Consider the following 14,938-nt stretch of genomic DNA (forward strand, 5'->3'; position numbering starts at 1 on the left):
GACACATCGAGCATGTGGTTATGCAAATCAGAGCACTCCCACTTAACAACAAGTGTCCATAATGTCAGTTCACCGTGATAATTAGAGTCATTAGATAGCAGCCTCAAGTGCACCCGGTAACTTACAATTATCAAAGAGCTGCAGACGTCACTTTGAAGACTTCTGCCATCTGTCATTGTTAGATGCGTATGTCTGCTCTTGTCATATAATTACACTGTGCACTTCTTTAAATCTGCATTTTTTATGTAAAAATGAAACTTTAGATTGAATGCATGTTTTCCGGTTCTGTTCACAGATATTAACATGGCAGGTGAACCCAAACCCAGCAGGCCTAAAGGACTAAAGAGAACTGCAGCAACATTATACAGGTGATTGCAGAGAGAGAGTAGAGTGTATTATTAACCAATGTAACATTTTATTTAGTTTGCAACACATTTAGATAATCTATAGGAGAAACCGGGGTTAATTGTCACATGTGAGCTTATTTTGACAAAAACTGTGTCTATTACATTTTCCAATTTTTTGTAGTAATGCTAAGACATATTGTTCTAGGTGAGTGTTCAAGGTGTGTGTGTACAATACTGTGTGTGTGCAGATGGATGGGTTAAATGCAGAGCATAAATTCTGAGTATGGGTCACTTGGCCACACCTCCCTTTATTCAGTCAAAAGACTTTTGAATAGTGTATAGTTCATTTTAAATTAAAATACACTACTATTCAAAAGGTTTGGGGTCAGTTATTCTCAGTAAGGCTAAGGATTTTTTTCTTGAGCAGCAAATCAGTTTATTAGATTAATTTTTGAAGGATCATGTGACACTAAAGACTGGAGTAATGATACTGAAAATTCAGCTTTAATATCACAGGAATAAATTATATTTTAAGTTAAAGCTGCAAGCAGCATTAAAAAGGGCCTTTGGGCTCATCTCCACCCGCTGGCTTTAGGAAAACTGCGAACGGTGGCCAAGATGCATTTAAAGTGGTAAATATAGGAGGAATATTTCAAAGTCATTTATATGTGCCAAATGTCCTGCTGCCAGCTGGTGGCGCTATGGCTGAATTTTGGCATGTAGATGTCTTATCAAATGTGAAGTTTCGTGCAGAATGAACATGGTATGTTTGAGGGTAAAGCATGACACATCTTGTTGCCGACAGGTGGAGCTGTGATTATAACGGAATATTGGCATTTAGATGTCTTTAGGCCAAGACTCCCTTCAAACAAGAATGTTAGGGCAAATTGTACATTGCATGTTTTAGTAAGTACAAAACATAATATTTCCTGTTGCCAACAGGTGGCGCTGTGATTTATACATGAATATTGGCCTTTCTTTTACTGTCTATGATATTGGCATGTAGATGTTTTCAGGACGGCCATTTTGCCACACCCATTTCTGAAAACTGTATCAGACGTAACAAAATATAAAACAAATTGCGACTTCTTCCGTGTGTGCAACATTTTATGAGTTTAAGCATGTTTAGGCCTTCAAAAATGCGATTCATTTTGGAAAAGAAGAAACAGAGAAACCACGGTGTTCAGGCCCTAAATAGAAATGTGCTTGTTTGCATTTTTTTTTTTTTTTTTTTTTTAAACATTAAAAAAAGTTTACTGACCCCTAACCTTCGCACAGTAGTGCATGTTTTAGTGGCTTGTTTTAGATTAATTTTTGCATTTCAAATAAAAGTATCACGTGTAAATAAATTGCATGTTTGCACTGTGACAACTTGCCCTGTGTAATGTATCTCCTTTTAAATAAAGGTGCAATTGCTTTTTATCCATTAAAAGCATCACAACTTCTAAGTTGAAATTGACTGGAGGTTGCTTTTGTCTCCATTTAATGTTGTAAATGTGAATATATATTTTTTTCATTTCACCTAGATTTAAAATGATGTATTTTTTTGTGTTTAATCCCTGCAGCGGTTATGATTTTGACTATGATTACTACAGAGATGACTTCTATGACAGGTAAGTCCATGATTTTGCACAAATGATTTTGTTGAAACATAGGAGATTGCATTAAAGTCACATCCAGAATGCATAAACTTAGTCCAGGTATAATAATATGCCAATATCATCATCATTCTCAAATCTGACTGGCCAAGCAGCATTTCACTGTTTGTATCACCACTTGTTTGTGTGTGCACCCTTCCAGAGCATTGTATGTGATAGTGACGGACAATTATATATATATATTTTTACCAATACACCTGTTATAAATGGACATTTTACACAATTTCTGATTATAAAATTGACATTTATATCCATTTAACTTTATATTTCGAAGATATTGTTAACATTTAATATGCATTATGCAGACTTCTTTTATGAAAGCGAGAAAGGAGGCATTTTGGTCAAATATACTGTCAAAACAGTAATATTGTGAAACATTATTTAAGGTATTTTACTGGAAATTTAAGGTAACCGTTTTCTGTTTTAATATAAATTAGTGTAATTTATTCCTGTGATATTAAAGCTGAAATGTTTTATGGTCCTTCAGAAATCATAATAATATGCTGATCTGATGCTCAATTTTGTTATTATTATTATTATTATTTTCAGCTTAATAATTTTATGGAAACCATGATGTTTTTTTCAGGATTCTTTGATAAACAGAAAGTTCAAAAAAAAAAATTTGAAATATATATTTTTGTAACATTTATAAATTACTTTACTGTCAATTTTAATCATTTATCATAGTATCGTGATAAACTACATCCAACTGCATGTGACTGCCGGATAAAACCATCAGAAAGAGACTGTTTGCTTAAATATTTGTCATATGCATTAATAGTCACACTAAATCTATTTATTAAGGAAATAAATACTCCTATAGTACAAAAAGTACAAAAGCACTTTTGGCCCATTCTGAAATAGAGCTGAACTCCTATAACCCAGCGGTCAGGTTTTATATGGAGCATTTTTTAGTGCAGTAACCCAGCAGTGACTTGTATTGAAGTCAGGCACAGTGTTCTCTCTCTAACACAGCTCTTCCTGCCGTAATATATTTTCTCACAACTTGGCAGAATTAAAGGAACTCTCATAAAAAGACTCACACTCACAGCTGTAAGCTGCAGAAAGAAAGACAGAGGAAAAAATATGCGTTTCACAAGAACTCCCTCCACAACCTGTTAAGCAAACTTTGGCTCGGCGAGCGCACGGTTGGCCAGCGTCCCTTTTCGGTAGTAGCTATGGAAACCCTGCTGCGAGACTCAGCTGGACGTACTTGTTTGCAGATGTGTGGGATATTGTGTCCATATGATAAGTTGACATGTTTATTGATATCTCTCTTGTGATCTCTGCTCCCTGACTTACAGCCATCTCAGGGCGATGCTGACTGCAGTCGATATTTTACAGCAAACATATCCAATAATTTAGATCTCTAGGACTGCGGATCAGTCTGTGAAGCCGCGTAGATGGCATGTGGCACGCCAGCTGGATGCTTTTAGGTTCCTGTCAGGGTAGCAGACATGCTTCTCTTTGAAGGCAAAAGTATCTTCTTCTCTCACTTCATTAACGCCACATCATCTTCATCCCTGACAGCAGAGCTCTAGGATTGACTTGGATTGCAAACTATTCACTTTTGGCCTGGTGTCAGCTAATTTGGCCACAATGCAAAGCTGTACGCTGTCAGTTTATGCTATGAGATGGAGTTGTTGAGCTCTTTTGAGTCGGACACATCTCCCGCTCTGTTCATGAGGAGTTGTATGATGGATGGAAAGCAGGTATGCTCTCACTGTAAGGTGACTCAAAGATTGCACTTCATAACTCATGAAATGATGGATTTATGATGGTACCTACCTCTGTACCTGTTTTAACTACCACATACATACAGTGCATCTGAGCTTGTTTGTTTGTTTTTCTTATGTTCCTGTCTTTTTATTTCTATTTTCTTTTATATGTGTGTGTATACACCGCTATCTGTCACTGGTTTCATCCTGTTGCTGTTCATTTATGCGTTCTGTTCAAATTAATATAATATAATATAATATATGAGCACACTTCTTCTGTTAACATCATATGAAACAACAAAGCAAATGAGATGACCTTACAAAAAGATGACGATTAATAAAAAAAGAAGATAATACCAGTGTTAATTTGCTGTTTATATTATTTATTAGGTATTATAGTATTTCTTAATTTTGAATGAGCTTCTATTTTCATATTTTAAGCTTTCATTTTTATTTAATTTTTTATTTCTTAAGTTTTATATTTCAGTTTTATTAACTAGTGTTCAAGATTTATAATGAAGTTTTTTTTTTCATCCAATATTTACGTTATTTCATATTTATCTTCATTACTGAAAATTATACATGTATTATAATTTTTATTTTATTATACTTATATTTTAACGTGCTGAAATAAAAAAAAAATAGTTTTTTAAAGTAATAGTTTTATATTTCGGTCATCCTGGTTGTCGTACTTTAAGAATGTCATTTTAAAAAAGTTTTATTGACAACTTATCTGAATATTGTGGAGAAATGTAGCCCTATAGTGGTCCCTGAGTATTTTTGGTGTTTACTTTGAGAAATATGATTTCTCAGAAGTTTAGCAGTAAAGTTTTTAAGTGAATTGATTTCTTTTTTTATTAATAACATATAAAATTAAAAGCCACAAACACCGCAGTTTCCTAAACATGATCTATATTCTCGTGGATAAGTCATGTGCTTGCATGAAGCAGTTAGTTTCTTCATGTGTGTCTTTCTGTCTCCAGACTGTTTGAGTACCGAGGCAGAGTTTCTCCGGTGCCCCGAGCGGTTCCAGTAAAGCGCCCCCGTGTGGCAGTGCCGGTCGTCCGCAGGGTGAAGTCCTTACCTGTCAAACTCCTGACCAGATCCACTATCCTTCCCAACAGCACTGTCAAACACAAGTGTAAGCTCCGTTTCCATTTTGTATGTTTGATGTGTTACTGACCTACACATCCTGTATGTTGAATGATGAAACATCAAAAGAGCTTTAAGATAGATCATGTCCAGAAACGTACCTTGGTTCCATTGCGTGACAGCTCAAGATCCTCCTCAGATTCAGTGCGCTGAGATGATTTATGGACTGCTTGATCTCTTGAACTGGCCTTTGGGCCATTTACAGATTAACATACCAGGTTTAGGATTTATTATGTTTGCTAAATAACAGCAGAGGAACCTTTTGTCTTGGGCAGTGCTACATTATAGTTCCACAACCAAATACCAGTGCATTTCTTTATTTCTTTATTCTACATAAACCTGATTCAATAATCTATAATATTGTGTTCTTTTCTTTTACTTGTGTGTATGTGCGAGCAGTGAAATCAACCGAGCTGCAAGCTATCAAATCAGAACTGACACAGATCAAGTCCAACATCGACGCGCTGCTGGGACGCCTCGACCAGATCACAGAGGACAAATACTGTGCCACAGGTGTGATGCTATATGTCTGTATAACTGCTACACATAAAAACATATACTTCTGGTCAAACTTTTGTGGTCCGTAGGGTTTCCTTTTTTTTTTTTTTTAAGTTAATACTTTTTTTCTGCAAGAATGCATTAAAAGGCTAAAAAAGTAAGACATTTATTATGATGGAAAAGATTTCTATTTCAAATGCATGCTATTTTTTTAAGCTTTCTTTTCATCAAAGATTCCAAAAAAAAATAAAGTTTGATAATTGAGTTTTTTGGGGATTAAAAAGAAAGGATATAATGAATTGTTATCATTGTAGGGTGGTTGTGTGCACACAACTAAAATACATATTTATGCAAACACCATGTAAAAGTGAATTTTGCATCCAAACATAAACATACATTTGTTTCAGGATTCTTTGATAAATGGAGCAAAAGTGCATTTACTTGAATAGAAATCTTTTGCAACAATATGAAAGTCTTTTTTCACTTTCATGCAAATTTTCTTTATCCTTGATGAAAAAACTGACATATAAAAGATAATGCATACCGTATATATATATATATATATATATATATATATATATATATATATATATATATATATATATATACGGTATAAACACAACACTGTATTATTCTCTTCTATGGTTGTTTGGTGACAGTTCAGGGTTGTTGGAATGCCGGTTGTACCTTCCTCGCAGTAATTATTATATTTGTAAAGCTTTCAGAGGGCTTTTTTAATAATTTGGAAACCCCAGCAAGCATTTTACTCTCCACACAAACACACTCAGCAGTGACAAAAAAAAAAAACACAGAACGCAGCATGTCTCCTGTGGTTATTTACACGTGAAAACCAGTTTCATTCTCCTCCATCGTCTGTCTATGAATTATGATGTGTTTAATGGTTTGTGGCTAATCAATGATGTCCCTCTGCCACAGCGGAGCACATTTCTGTGCATGTGTGTAAGTGTGGCTGACTGTTGAGGATGAGGGAGGAAAGTCAACTAGCACTTACTCTGGGCTTCTCATAACTTTTCATCCGGGCTGATGTGTAAATTAAAGCAAGCTCCAGGTTTTCTTTACCTTGGCAAGGTTTTTGTACACGTCTGCTCCTGAAATGTGTCCTTACAGAGGTGTCTTGGTTGTTTAGGATGTGAGAATTTGGACTGTGGACCGTGGTTCACCCATTGCTGGAGAGAACAGATAATCCCAAACGACAAACTGACATACTCGCTGTGTTTAAACGGTGGAAATAGAGACAGTTACTTCATTACAACAGCTGAAATCAATCACAGCATCTTTAAATCTCTAAGGATTTCTGTATCATGTTTGATAAGCACATTTCAAAGGCCTCTAAATTATTAACACATCAAAACTTTTCAGAAAAACCTGCGGTGCACAATCTAATACATGCATTTGCACTCTGATTGATATTTTATAACTTTTAGCATGTAAAATTTGCCTTAGAAACTTTGAATTTTCACCTATGAATTGATAGTAATTACAATTACAAAGAAAGTAACTAACTGAATTGCATGTGAAATTTTGAAATGGAAAAAATTAATTGGTATTTTCCGGTAAAACATAATTTAATAATCGTTGTTTAATTTACAAAAAAAAAAAATTTTAGTGTAAAAATTACAGTTAATAATTTAAAGTTCAGGTCACCTTCAGGTCGTGGTGTACTTTAGTTTTTTTGCTGCAAACTTTTTACTGAATTTTATAAAGTAAACGTAAGAGTAACTTTTATTTCGTTTACAGTATTTTAATATGTACATTTCTTGAACTGAAGCAACTTGTTTTCTTGAGTATCATTTAGAACTGTAGATTTAACAGGTTAATATAAATAATTATTTATGGGGAGATTTCATATGTGTGTTTGGCTTGTATGGGTGCTCTACAGATCGATTGGTGTTTGACATCAGAGTACAGCGAGAGCGATTGAAAGTTATAGTGCTGTGCTGCTTCAAACCGAACACAACTGACTGGTGTTGTAGGGGAACAACTCACTTCGGGATGGAATGCAGGCACTGAGGCACATGCCTCAACATATTGGGGAAAATCACCACTATGTAATATTTTCTTATTTATATCATATAATATAGATAAGCAATATCAAACGAATATCACACAAGCACTGTTTTAGTTTCGAACAGCACGAGTGCAGTGTGCTGTTGATTTTATATTGTTCAGTAAATAGGAACTAAATATTGTGTTAGATTTTAGAGAATGTTGTTTTTACAGAACTGTTGTGCGTCTCCAAGCAACACACAGTTTCTAAATGAATCTAAGTGAACCAATGATTCAATAGCCCATGCAAAAAGAGAGCCATATCATTCATGGATGAATCAACCATTTAAGCTAATATTTTTTTTTTTTATCAATCAATCAATCCGTGACATTTGCTGCCACCTACTGGCAGTTTAATTTCTTCTTTAATTTATATTATTACATATTAATAAATCTAAAGGAGAAAAAAAATGTCATGCTTTTTTTCATGTAAAACAATAATGGCTTTAAATCGTCTTTTGTGGGTACATTCTCAACCAAATTTGATGTAAAATGTATTAGAAGATAAATGAATCACCTCATCAGGTAATTCATTAGAATACATATTTTCAGCTTATTTCTTGGTCATAGAAATATCAACATCTGCACCAAATTGCATATTTTTTCAGAAGTGTAGCTTAATTATTGATGTTGTGTATGTAAATGTACGTATTTGTCTGTGTACAGAGTTGCAGAAGGCAGATGAAATGAAGAGCGAATTGTTCCAGGATGAGTCCGGCTCAGAGTCAGAAGAACTGCAGCACAGTGATGTGGAGGAGGGCGAGGAACACACACACGAGGATTGTGACGAAGACATGGTACGAGATGTATGGACAGAAGCTGGAGAATTGAGAAACGTAAATGATATTGTAAGGTCAGAAGACCAGAGATTATGAGAGTAGGGAATATGTTCTTAAAAACACTGTGACAAATCATCAAACGCTCAAACATAGTACCGCATGAATGTTAAAGTTTACAGTCACTAAAAATGATTTATTATCTCTTCTCTCTTCAGGAAAACAATCACATATCTGAAATGGATTCCATTCTTCAATAAAAGGCAAGAACTCAAAGCTAGGACAATGGATTCTTGGATTGCAGCGATAATTCAAACCATGAGATGTTTTACAAGTTTCCAAGCTCGAGTTTCGAGATCGAACCAAGATTGTTCTTCGTGCAGAAAACAGATTGTAAAAATGAAGTTAGTGAGTACAAACCACTAAATCTGGGTCCACAGGGTAATTCATCCAGTTCAGTTTGGTGTCTCTAAAGATCGATTAAGCATGACAGCAGGATGTAATTTGGGAGTTTCTTGAGCTGTGAGGACTTTTGAATGTTTTGTCTAGCAAAAAGATACCTTTTCAAGCCAAACATCGCACAAAAGATTTAAATGGATAGTTCATCCAAAAATGAATGTTTATCTGCTTACTCCCAGGGCATCCAAGATGTAGGTGACTTTGTTTCTTTAGTAGAACAAAACCAAGATTTTTAACTCAAACCGTTGCCGTCAGTCACTCTTATAATGTAAGTGGATGGGAATCGCAGCTAAAACATACAATAAAACAACAAAAAACTAATACAAACAAATCCAAATTAATCCCTTTGGCTCATGACGGTACATTGATGCGTAAAGACTCTAAACAATCAGTCTGTGCAAGAAACTGAACCGTATTTATATCGTTTTTTTACCTGATTCACGCAGTGTCCGAACTGTTAGAAGCCTCCTGAGTGCGTTCTCAGCAGCAAGCGCGTGAGACGTCATCTTCTTTTTCTTGCTTTATGGCAGATCACAAACTTAAAATGTGCATTATCGCCACCAATCTCTCAAATTGACCATTGACACTTTTTCTACAATCTCAATTAGGAGTGTCATTGTTCCACTTGAGAGATAGGTGGTAATAATGCACATTTTAAGTTTGCGATCTGCCATAAAGCAAGAAAAAGATGACGTCTCACGCGCTTGCTGACGCCTCTCAAGAATGCGCTCAGGAGAGTTTTTACAGTTCAGACATTTCTTGAATCAGAGGTAAAAAAAACCGATATAAATACTGCTCAGTTTCTTGCACAGGGCGATCGTTTTGTCTTTACACATTAATGTATCATCATGTGCCGCAGGTTTTAATTTGGTTTTGTTTGTGTATGTTTTTTTTTGTTTTTTTTGTATGTTTTAGCCGTGATCCCCATCCAGTTATATTATAAGAGTAATAGACTGCAACGGTTTGAGCTAAGATAATCTCAGTTTGTGTTCTACTGAAGAAACCGTTACATCTTCTTTGATGCACTGGGGGTAAGCAGATAAACATCACATTTTCATTTTTGGGTGAACTATCCCTTTAAAATATAAAGCAATCTATATACTGCCATTGAAAGACGTGGGGTTGTTGAAAGTCTTTTATGCTCACTGAATTTGATTTGATCAAAAATACAATAAAAAGTGAAATATTACCATTTAAAATAACCGTTTTTGCATTTTAAATATTTTAACATGTAATTTAATCATTTCTGTGATGCTAAGTTACATTTTCAGCATCATTACTTCAATCTTCAGTATCACACAATCCTTCAGAAATCGTATAGTTTGCTGATTAGATGCATTTTAGGATGCTTATCAATTTCAAAAACAGTTGTGCTGCTTAATATTTTTGTGGAAACCAAAGTATGTTTTTTTTCAATGCTTATTGATGAATAGAAAGTTCCAAAGAACAGCATTTATTTGAAATACAAATCTTTTGTGAAATGCAAAAGTCTTGATCAGTTTAATTTATCCCTGCTGAATAAAAGTATTAAAAATGATTGAATTCAAATCTAATTGACCCCAAACTCTTGAATGGTAGTGTTTACTGTTCAAAATAATCATCAGAAGGTTTTGTTTACATGTTTGCTCAAATATACTGGGGAGCAAATCCAGTTTAACACTTTCACACAAAACAGTTAGATGGAATAATCTCAAACTAAAAACCTCTTGAGTTCTTGTCAGATTTACAGTATTGGCACATGTACTGTATATTTTCATAAATTCACAGACAACAAAACTCCAGACAGCTTAAGAAAATAATGTTCATCCAGAAGATGAGTTTTGTACCCTGAGATACATTTTTGTAAATTCTCCAGAGGTCAGATCTCTCTTTTGTCTTTATTCAGAGAGAGAACACTACTGGGTATTTGCCAAGTTAATGTCAGAACAGTTTCGTTCTGACTGGAATAATTCTGTTAGAATTGCTTTATCAGGTCCTTCTTTGGTGGTCTGAGAGCGTTTCCCTTTGTGTGACCTAAGAGCATAAAGTTTATCAAAATAAAGGGAAGTAGCTGTGGTTATTCTTACTAATCTGTTTTCAAGGTGTAGCATCTCAACTTCTGCTGTTTCAGTAGAAACATTGCCACATGTTTGGCTACATAAAACAAAGGACAAAGTGGAATCTGATGGTGGTTTGCACCTGATCCTTCTGTGTGTTGTTTATGGATCACCAATCTGTTTGTCTGACTAATTTGTCTGACCTCAATCTTATTGCCACCAGTAACGGAACTTCCACCGTTCTCTTTATTCTACCAGCTGAAGTTGCCCTGAAAGGTCAAATCAAAGTTAGCATCACACTGAGCACAAATTAGAGATTGGTCGTGCTTGCCTCTGTGAAATTCTCTGCATTAGGAGACTTTCAGAGGTACTTTACACTGGCTTTCAGGCTGTTGTGTTTGAATCTCGTGCTAAAACACCCAGGTCCTATTTCACCCCAGGATCAAAAGAAAAATAAATCATATTTTGCATTCGGAAAATGAAGCCTGTGCTTAGGATTTTTTTGCATTATTACTTTAATGACAAGTACATTTTTCAACCCATATTTGTATTAATGACCTGTTCTATCCACAAAATATTGTAAAAAAAAAAAGGATATTTGCACTATAGATATCAGGGTTATTGTAATTTACCATTATTGTTATTGTAATAATAAATAATCTGATACTTGATATAAAATAAACCATAATATTAGAATAAATCTAACTTCAGCTAATTGCCAAAGCAACATTTCTCATTTTTGTTAAGTTTGACTTAAGCAGCAAAATAACTGAACTGAAAATGACTGAACTTAATACATATATTTAAAATTAAAATTAAAACAGAAAACATGACAATGATGCCAAATTCAAAATACTAGTAAAAACTATAATAGTTATCTCAGTGATGATATAATAGTATCTCAGTGATGAATACACACAGAGAGAGAGAGAGAGAGAGAGAGAGAGAGAGAGAGATTAATAAAGAGATATTATCAATATTATAAATATTAAAAATATATTTAAACAATACTTTTCACGTTACAATAGTGAATTGTCAACAATGATGTCTCATATACATATATATATATAGCAGTTATTGTAGTGATTTGCATCAGTGAGTGCATTAGAAGACTTGAAAGTCAAAAAACACTCATTCTGGACCATAGATGACTTCCCTGTTTAGAAAATCGAGTTCACACTGGTGATTGGTGCAATAAAATGTGAAAGATACCTTTCAAAAGAAGACCAATAAAGACCAATTAGTCCATATGGGTTGTAGTTTCTGTAAATTTACCACGATATATTGATCTCTGTTTTTTTGGATGTTTGCTGTATTAGTTGTCCTTGAATTTCAACAAAACAGACATTATACTGGGTTTTTTGCTTTAAAGGCAGTTGGGCAAGAATAAAACCACATGCGAGTATTCCAGCAAGCTCTTTTCCTTTCAGCCCCCCTCCTTTGCTCGTCTCTTGTCATAGCTGTTTTTATCCACTATCACATCTTAATGCTCGTCTTCCTTTTTTTGTATTTATTACAGCAGGGAGTTGGATAACACTGTCGACTGGAAACTTTTTTAATACACAGACTCAGCAGGAAGACACTGAAACCAACGGGTGCTGTCAAACTCCAGCATCAGATGTCATTGAGACAGACAGCTAAACAAGCTGTTTGGGGGAGGATGTCCCCTAAACCAGGAATCCATTACAAAAAGGCCACAGTTCCTGAGAACAACAACAACAACACACACGCAACAACAGAAGAGGATCAGGAGACATTCTGTATTCATGCTCCCCACAAAACACAATTAACATGCATTTTTCTACACATTTGGGCGCCTCATATGTAAATAACCGTTCCTCCTCCTTTCCTGTCTGTTTGTGCTTTTCCAGAAATGTTTTTCATTTTACTTATATGCCAGTCGGAATCAGAATGGTTGGCTATTTTTAATTACGTGCATATTTATTCTGCTTGCACTTTCGAGACTGCAAGAGATATTTACAGATGTAAATAAACTGATGACTTGTGAAATGTCTTTCTTCACGTGTTTAAATGGTCTCCTCTAGGAATGCTAATATATAGGCTAATATATTCTTTACCTTTAAAGGGTTCATATGATGCTTTTTTAAAGATCATTATTTTGTGTATTTGGTGTAAAAGAAAATGACATGCTTTAATGTTCAAAAAACATTTTTCAAATACTGTACATTATTGTAGGTCCTCTATGCCCCGCCTCTCTCAAATGCATCGTTTTCTACAAAGTCCCTCCTTCTGACAAGTGCAGTCTGCTCTGATTGGCCAGCTGACCTAGTGCATTGTGATTGGCCGAACACCGCAAGCACTCGTCTGAAATGTAACGCCCCCTTCCATAATGGCGAGCTTCATCTTTCAAAATAAATGTAAAGACAGTTAATAATGTCCTTAGTTTTACCATCAGATCCAGTTTGAAAGAGGAACAGAATCACATGACAGACACAGTGATGAAGCTCGTATGTGTTTGCAGTACACAAGTCACTGATGGTTAAGACAACTGTCTCCACTGTGTGACCCTTTCTCTCTCTCACTCACACACACACACACACACACACATACACAGCAAAACTCAGCATTTCAACATTCAATAGCAAATACTTAAAGGGGGGGTGAAATGCTATTTCATGCATACTGAGTTTTTTACACTGTTAAAGTGTTAAAGTTGGATTCCCATGCTAAACATGGACAAAGTTTCAAAAATTAAGTTGTACGTTTGAAGGAGTATTTTTGTTCCCAAAATACTCCTTCCGGTTTGTCACAAGTTTTGGAAAGTTTTTTTCGAGTATGGCTCTGTGTGACATTAGATGGAGCGGAATTTCCTTATATGGGTCCTAAGGCACTTCTGCCTGAAGAGCGCGCGCTCCCGTATAGCAGAGCACTGAGAGCACAACAGACTTCACTGATCAGAGCGAGAGACCGAATTGTCACAAAAGAAGTGTGTTTTTGGTTGCCAGGGCAAGACAACCCTGCACAGATTACCAAAAGAGAAACAGCATTAAGGGACCAGTGGATGGAGTTTATTTTTACAGAGCATCAACGGAGTTGTGCAAGTTTTTGTGTTTGTTCCCTGCATTTCGAAGATGCTTGTTTTACAAACAAGGCTCAGTTTGACGACGGATTTACGTATCGTTTATTTCTTAAGGATGATGCAATCCCAACGAAAAAGGGTCACGATCGTGTGTTGGAACCGCAGGCGGTGAGTAAAACTGCTCAAAATATCTCTGCCTCCTTGTTAGTGCGTCCCCTCCGATGCTGGAGACCCGGGTTCGAGCCCCGCTCGGAGCGAGTCGTTGCTGCTGCTGCTCTCGTTCAGTTTCAGCCTCGGGATCTGATTCTGGATCATAAATAAACGGCTGAATCTGACTGTAAGCCATGGTTTGTTTTGGATGATGGTTTTTCCCTCACGATAATGTCACAGTTTCCACATGCTCTCAACGCAAAAGCTTACTGCCGCTCGTGATTCTTTAGCTCCGCCCACACGTCACGCCTCCAGACGGTCGTGTTTTTCCGGGAAAAATCGGTACAGACTATCTTTCTCTTATGAATATAATAAAACTTAAGACTTTTTGGAGTTATGAAGGATGCAGTACTACTCTATAGGTACTCAAGATTAACAGGATATTGAGTGAAAACGAGCATTTCACCCCCCCCCCCTTTAAACTAATAACAAAACAACTGGGGTTACTGAAACAAAGCCTTCTTTCTTTGCGTGAACATTTGGGCGGCATAACGCAATATTTCCACATAGTGTTTGAGCCAAGTTGTAACACTCCAAAGAGAAAGGAAAATTTGAAATTGAATCATATGACCCCTTTAAGACAATAGATTTATTTCACCTCAGATTTGTCGCGAAGAGGATTGAGGTAGCAGTCTTACACAACCTGTAGTAAGACTGTAAAAAGAAATATTGCTATATTGCAGCTGCTCCAATAGCCACAAACAGCAATCGCTGAGGTCCAAAACATTTACAAGAACAACACAATTGCTTCATTTGAAAGAACAGCTGTCAATGCAGTTTGTAAAGTTAGTAGTAAAGCTGAACTTTTTTAAAGTAGGCCTGAATCTATTTTCTAAATGCATGTTAAAGGTCTTCTTGTGAACAATTCATCCATGCATTTGTTTCTTTTCTTCTTTATTTGACTTCTTCATGTTGATCAGAATGTCATAATTGGACCTACTGGTTTAAACTACATACTTTTTCAATCTCTACATACT

At 35.6% G+C, this 14,938-nt stretch overlaps 1 protein-coding gene across 3 annotated transcripts in view; it reads left to right on the plus strand.

Annotated features, from left to right (window-relative positions):
* Positions 1 to 12,725, plus strand: part of LOC113050257 (RNA-binding protein Raly-like) — a 72,392-nt gene extending 59,667 nt beyond the window's left edge. For 2 of the 3 annotated variants that reach the window (XM_026213052.1, XM_026213053.1), the window contains 7 exons: positions 296 to 368; positions 1,913 to 1,960; positions 4,707 to 4,864; positions 5,275 to 5,388; positions 8,107 to 8,276; positions 8,435 to 8,479; positions 12,231 to 12,725. In XM_026213052.1, the coding sequence (XP_026068837.1) occupies positions 296 to 368; positions 1,913 to 1,960; positions 4,707 to 4,864; positions 5,275 to 5,388; positions 8,107 to 8,276; positions 8,435 to 8,476 (605 nt within the window). In that variant the 3' untranslated portion in view covers positions 8,477 to 8,479; positions 12,231 to 12,725. The remainder of the gene's footprint in view (positions 1 to 295; positions 369 to 1,912; positions 1,961 to 4,706; positions 4,865 to 5,274; positions 5,389 to 8,106; positions 8,277 to 8,434; positions 8,480 to 12,230) is intronic. The other variant, XM_026213055.1, reaches the window with a different exon arrangement.
* The last annotated feature ends 2,213 nt before the right edge of the window (positions 12,726 to 14,938 follow it).

This window comes from Carassius auratus, chromosome 31 (assembly GCF_003368295.1).
Source record: "Carassius auratus strain Wakin chromosome 31, ASM336829v1, whole genome shotgun sequence".
Lineage (NCBI taxonomy): Eukaryota > Metazoa > Chordata > Actinopteri > Cypriniformes > Cyprinidae > Carassius > Carassius auratus.